This window comes from Glycine soja, chromosome 14 (assembly GCF_004193775.1).
Source record: "Glycine soja cultivar W05 chromosome 14, ASM419377v2, whole genome shotgun sequence".
Classification (NCBI taxonomy): domain Eukaryota; kingdom Viridiplantae; phylum Streptophyta; class Magnoliopsida; order Fabales; family Fabaceae; genus Glycine; species Glycine soja.
In genome coordinates this window covers 43,521,844-43,527,119 of record NC_041015.1, presented here as the reverse complement: position 1 = coordinate 43,527,119, position 5,276 = coordinate 43,521,844, and the positions used below count along the sequence as shown (strand labels likewise).

At 38.0% G+C, this 5,276-nt stretch overlaps 1 protein-coding gene across 2 annotated transcripts; it reads right to left on the bottom strand.

The window, feature by feature from the left end:
* Nucleotides 1–336: 336 nt before the first annotated feature.
* LOC114383507 (auxin response factor 17-like) lies at nt 337–4,699 on the bottom strand. Of its 2 annotated transcripts, XM_028343189.1 has the most exons (3): nt 3,487–4,692; nt 1,332–2,031; nt 337–638 (listed from the first exon to the last, which is right to left on the bottom strand). In XM_028343189.1, exons 1-2 carry the CDS (start codon nt 4,465–4,467, stop codon nt 1,366–1,368), a joined length of 1,647 nt encoding a protein of 548 aa, XP_028198990.1. In that variant the 5' UTR covers nt 4,468–4,692; the 3' UTR covers nt 337–638; nt 1,332–1,365. The 2 variants fall into 2 exon arrangements, with proteins under 2 accessions (XP_028198990.1, XP_028198991.1); XM_028343190.1 differs by lacking the exon at nt 337–638 and having other exon boundaries at nt 1,930–2,066; nt 3,487–4,699.
* Nucleotides 4,700–5,276: the final 577 nt, after the last annotated feature.

Here is a 5,276-nt window from a genome sequence, read left to right as displayed (position 1 = left end):
ATTATATAAATAAGACAATATTTTTTATAATAAAAAATATTAATATATATTAATAGAAACACAAGAAAGATTGAGGATGCGGCGCTCGCTTTTCTCTTTTGGTTCTGTAATCAAGAAGAATCAACCTAGCCCAATATATCTGATCCCCAAGAATAATTTATAAAACATGTTTTCCCTTTTCATACTGTAACAGTTTTTTCCTTTTAGCAGAGACGTGTTATTCATTGACGTCGTACATAAATGCAAGCTAAATATTATATGAGTGAGGTATGATACTGCCTCAACATACCATGAAGTATGTGCTACGCAGCAACCATGCTAGACAGAGTTAAAGAGTATTGCAAGCATTCTTTCAGGCTACAATTACCTCATCAAATAAAGATATACGAGTACGGAGGATGTTACCTGCGCAAGCATGGGCATTTTTTTTAAAAGGCAAGTACAATTGCCTTTTAAGAATGTATTTGAAAATATACACAATAATATGTCAGATATTAATATCATACAACTGATCAAATATCATGATGTTAGTTCATCATTCAAGTTTGTAGTAAGACCAACATATGATGACCCGGAAACATCACTTTACCACTACAAGCCCTAGACAGCTTCCTGTTTTACCTGCCAGCCTTGATTTCCTGCATTAGAGGCAACCACAGTAAAGCAAAAATTAATTGAAACATGAATTTTAGTAGCATAACCAGAGTGCCATTGAATCAAACAACAAATCAAGCTAACAAGGATAAGCTATTCAATAATACAAAGACAGACATCACTTTGGTAACAAATAAATTCTCATTTTGGTAATTGAAGTCAATGCAACAATACAAAGGAGTTTGGTTTATATATATAATGAAGCAACAACTATCATGATCCAAACAAGATGAAATTCCCACCATTGTTTCCACTTCATAATATTGCAAGTAAAGAATGAATTATGACTAAGGTTTGATACATTTGATCAAAATGTTAAGATCCCATATTCAATATCAAGACATTATAGTGGATAATGCAGTAAAAAAATTAATAATTGAAGTCAATCAAAATTTGAACTATTGTAAATATACCACACATTTACTGGGAAATATAAGATCAATGTTATCAATAAATCAACTTGTAAGACTATACAAGGAATCAAATTACCTAGAACTTAGTCAGAAGTCAGAACTATCCCTCCATAAGGAGTGCATTCAACTTAAATTTGAGACACTTCAATAAAAGGCATAGAGATAAATAATCCATTTCTTGAATATAAACTTTGTCAATAAAGCACCAATAGCTGCTGCTATCATTGGATTAGTGAGAAAATTCAATAAGATATATTAGCATACCTGTACAAGTATTTAACTGCATTCTGCTGCATAACTACTTTGAAAAATAGCATGCCTCAACTGTCTTAAGTTTATTGCTGCCCCTGCTGCCATCACGTTCCATGCAATCACCATCATGCAAATCACTTTCAGCAGGCTGTATGATCTTACCAAATAGCAGAATTGAACCAGAAGCAACTTTGGTGTCACAGTTCCGGGTCCCAGCAAACTCTCTGGCAAAGGAATGAAAACTACTCTGGCTATGTGGTGACAAGTCATCCGATTGAGAACTGCTCATGTTTAGCTCTGTTGTCACAGTTCCCAAACTTTGCACTGGATTGTTCCCAAATGAACCACTACCCATATACAGATAGGACTTATCATTTAAAAAGTTGGAAAAACTTGATGGAGAAAATAGATCATGCCTGGCTCCCTGCATGCCAGCAGGAAAAGTATCATAACTCAACAATGATTTATCCATGTGTCCCACTGTCGAGTTAGGGAACCCTGTCATGTGTTCCATTGTCGAGTTAGGGAACCCTGTCATAGGAAAGAAGGGGTCTCCCTCCCTATTACTTAACAGCCCAGAACCCTGGTCAGATCTAAGCCTTTTGTTAGGGGAGTATACTGTATGAAGTGCAAATGGAAGGGAAACAAGTTCAACCTGCCAAGGACTGACTCGCTTTGCATTCTGCAAGACTTCAGGTTCATCCCAATTAACCTTCAGTATTGAGATCATAAGAAATGGTAAGAAGCCTGCGGCCATTTGAGATAGATAAGAAATTATAAAACTAAATCTTCTGAGACAAAGGTTTCTTATCAACTAAAAGAGTATGCTGTCATAAATAACATAATACTAGAATCCATTGATACAAAATTAAAGGAAAGAAAGAACTTTATTAATAAAGGGAGATAATTCCTATCTGTATTTTGAAAAGAAATAAAACTACCCATGAAACAAAACAATATCACCCCACAGAGGCAGAGCTCAATTATAGTGACTTCTAATGTCCAATAAATGGTATCCACAGGATAGGTACAATTATACTAATACTAAAATTATTTCTTTACAGTGGAATCTTGTGAATTAATCCCGAGTAGAACATTTGGACACAAAAACCAGAAATTAGAGAAGCAACAAGACAACCTACCAATTTGAATGTGAAAAATGTTACACTTACCCAAAGCCAGAGCCCACAGTAAAAACAAAGATATAATTTTATATCTTTTAAACTTGAAATACAGCAAGTCTGCCATTTTCTCAGCTCAATCTCTTTATGAATATGAGGTAAATATAAACTAACCAAACATTCTCTAATATTTTAATGCCCAAAAATTCACATCACTCTTCCATTCTCTCTTTTCATTAATACTGAAGGGCATATATTTTCTGCATTGCCCATATGCTAAAAACTTTCCTCTTGTAGCCAAAAAGCACTATTATTCAGAATCCATCACAAGGTGTACTTCCCTTACCCTTTGTAATTATCCCCATATGCATCGGGCATGAGACTAATCCCACTGGGCAGGGCACAAAGCAACACAGTTATGACTTAACCTTCTCCATCTTTTAAAAAAAAAATATAATTCCATCCCAAACCACAAATTATCAAGATTCATAAACCAGATACACTAGCATTGTACTAGTTGATTAATAAAAACTTTAGTCATATATTAACCAGTTCCAAGGAAACATTAAAATACTTTATTAATTACTTTTAATGCTAAAATTAATTGATACAATTATTGTATTTTTGTTATACTAATAAACGCATCCTTTCCTAACAAAAAAAACTTTCTAGTGCAAAACTATAAGAGCACTTGTTAGCATTTGACAAAACTATAAGAGCACCATGCATCCTGCAATCCTTCTTTCTGCACAAGAATACCCTTGTGTGGATCAACTTCTAACTTATGGAAATTTTTTAAATGAGATAAATATTCCATTCCTAAGTTACAATACAAGTTCAAAGGTGTGCATTGATAAGTTAGCTTACATGAGTAAACGTCCAAAACCGTTCAAGTACACCAGTTAATTTTAACTTACACAGACATTTAATTCACGTTTGTTTCCTTGATTGATTTTATTTCCTTCTCCAACAAGTCTATTATATCCGAATTGCCTCAAAGACCACGCAATTCATCAATCACACAACACGACGCAAACAAAAAATACCTGAAGCATGCGCCAAGGTCCATTCTCAGAAGCACATGCAGAAGAAACCGTCCCTTGAAACCACGTCATTCTAGAAGAATCCTCAGTCTCCATTGCAATCTTCACTCTCATTCCACCAACCCACGCGCACTTCATCGATTCCTCCACAACCTCAGCACTCACCACAAAATCCGCAAAACCGGTCCTCGGATAATACACCACCTCGAACGGAGCGTTTCGCGCCGCGGACTCCGCAGCGGCCGCCACGGCCTCCGCGGTCACTCTCCCCGTCGCGGACCGCGAAAACCCCTCCCGTTCCGCAGGTGGCGGCTGCGGAGTCTCGATCGCGGCGGCAAACCGAGCCGCGCGGCGGATTCCGACGGAGACCCTGCCGTCGGAGTCCTTGACGAAGACGACGGTGTCGCCGGCGACGAGCTTTTTGTGGTTGACGAACTTGCTCCAGCCGGTGGTGAAGAGGTGGCGGCGCGGCGTGCCGCGGTAAATGTGGCGGAAGCGCCACTCGACGCCGTGGACGTCGGCGACGGAGAGGAGCTGGACGGGCGGATCGGCACGGAAGTCGAGCGGAGGAAAACACGAGTCCGCACAGTAGCGCGGCACGGAGAAGCCGCCGCCGTTGTTGGCGTCGGAGGGAGTCAGGATCTTCGAGAACGAAACGACGCCGTTCTCGCGGTCCTTCTCTTCTTCGTTTCGAGCCTCCGTGGTGTCGTTTGGGAAAGGTTGTTGCGAGAGGGGCGTGAGGAGGAACTTAGCGAAGACCTCGTCGGAGAAAGGATCGGCGAGGAAATCGAGGGAGGACACGTGGCAGGGGACGAAGGGAAGAGAGCGGAGGAGAGGGTTGAGGTAATGCGAGGGAGAGGCGTGCTCCAGGTGGCCCTGGGGGAAGTAGTAAACCCTAGAATGGAGCTTGGGGATTTGCACGGCGGCGCCGGCGCATGCCCGCCAGATTTTGGGGTCGACGCGGCGGGGCTGCGGCGGAGACATGACGGAGAATTGGATTGAGATTGAAATTGAAGTAAATAGACAGAGGAGTTTGACTAGGGTTTAGTGTATTTTTAAGACATGAGATGAGAATGGGAATGTGGAAGTGAGTGAGGGAAGAGTGGCACTGCCAATGCGGGTATTATGAGTGGGCGCCTTTTTCTCTCTCTCTCTTGAAGCAGTTGTTTGTTTGTTGTGTCTGATCGAATTTGCTTGCCAACGATTCGGTAGTCGGTGCTCTTCTGTTATGTTTTCAACTTTTCAAAAAATAAAAATTAAATAATCTTATAATTTAAACGAAACTGAAGATGTATACAGTTCTGTTTTTTATCTTTTTCTGTTATCATTTTCAAAATCTACTGATATATTTTATCTCTATTTCTAACTAGAATTCTATTAATAAATTATAATTATAAATAATTTCAATTTAAAAATAGAGATTAAATAAAGTAGTAGATTGAAAATGATAAATTTTTAAAATGATCAAATTTATATCTATATATCTACGAAAACTTTTCCCTAATATAAAAAATAATTACCAAAATATACAACTCTTTCATCTTTTTTATCAAAATATACAACTTTAAAAAAATTTGCAATTTAGCATTGAACCCGAATTCTCAACATGTTTTTTGGTTTTCTTTTAATTTTTTTTAAAGAAATATATATAGATAAAGAAAATTAATAAAATTCGAGAAAATTATAATATAATTTTTTAGTTACGATGTAAGTATTTTTTTTAACTAAATTTATGTGTCATTGACAGTTTTATTTTGTTATGTACATTAAAAAATGAAAAATTAGATAGTAGT

What these genes read in the sequence shown, in the direction of transcription:
- LOC114383507 (XM_028343189.1), bottom strand. Translation starts at nt 4,467, where the DNA reads ATGTCTCCGCCGCAGCCCCGCCGCGTCGACCCCAAAATCTGGCGGGCA. An exon ending in GACCTTGGCGCATGCTTCAG is followed by an intron (nt 2,032 to 3,486) that starts GTATTTTTTGTT and finishes TCAATACTGAAG; the next exon opens with GTTAATTGGGATGAACCTGA.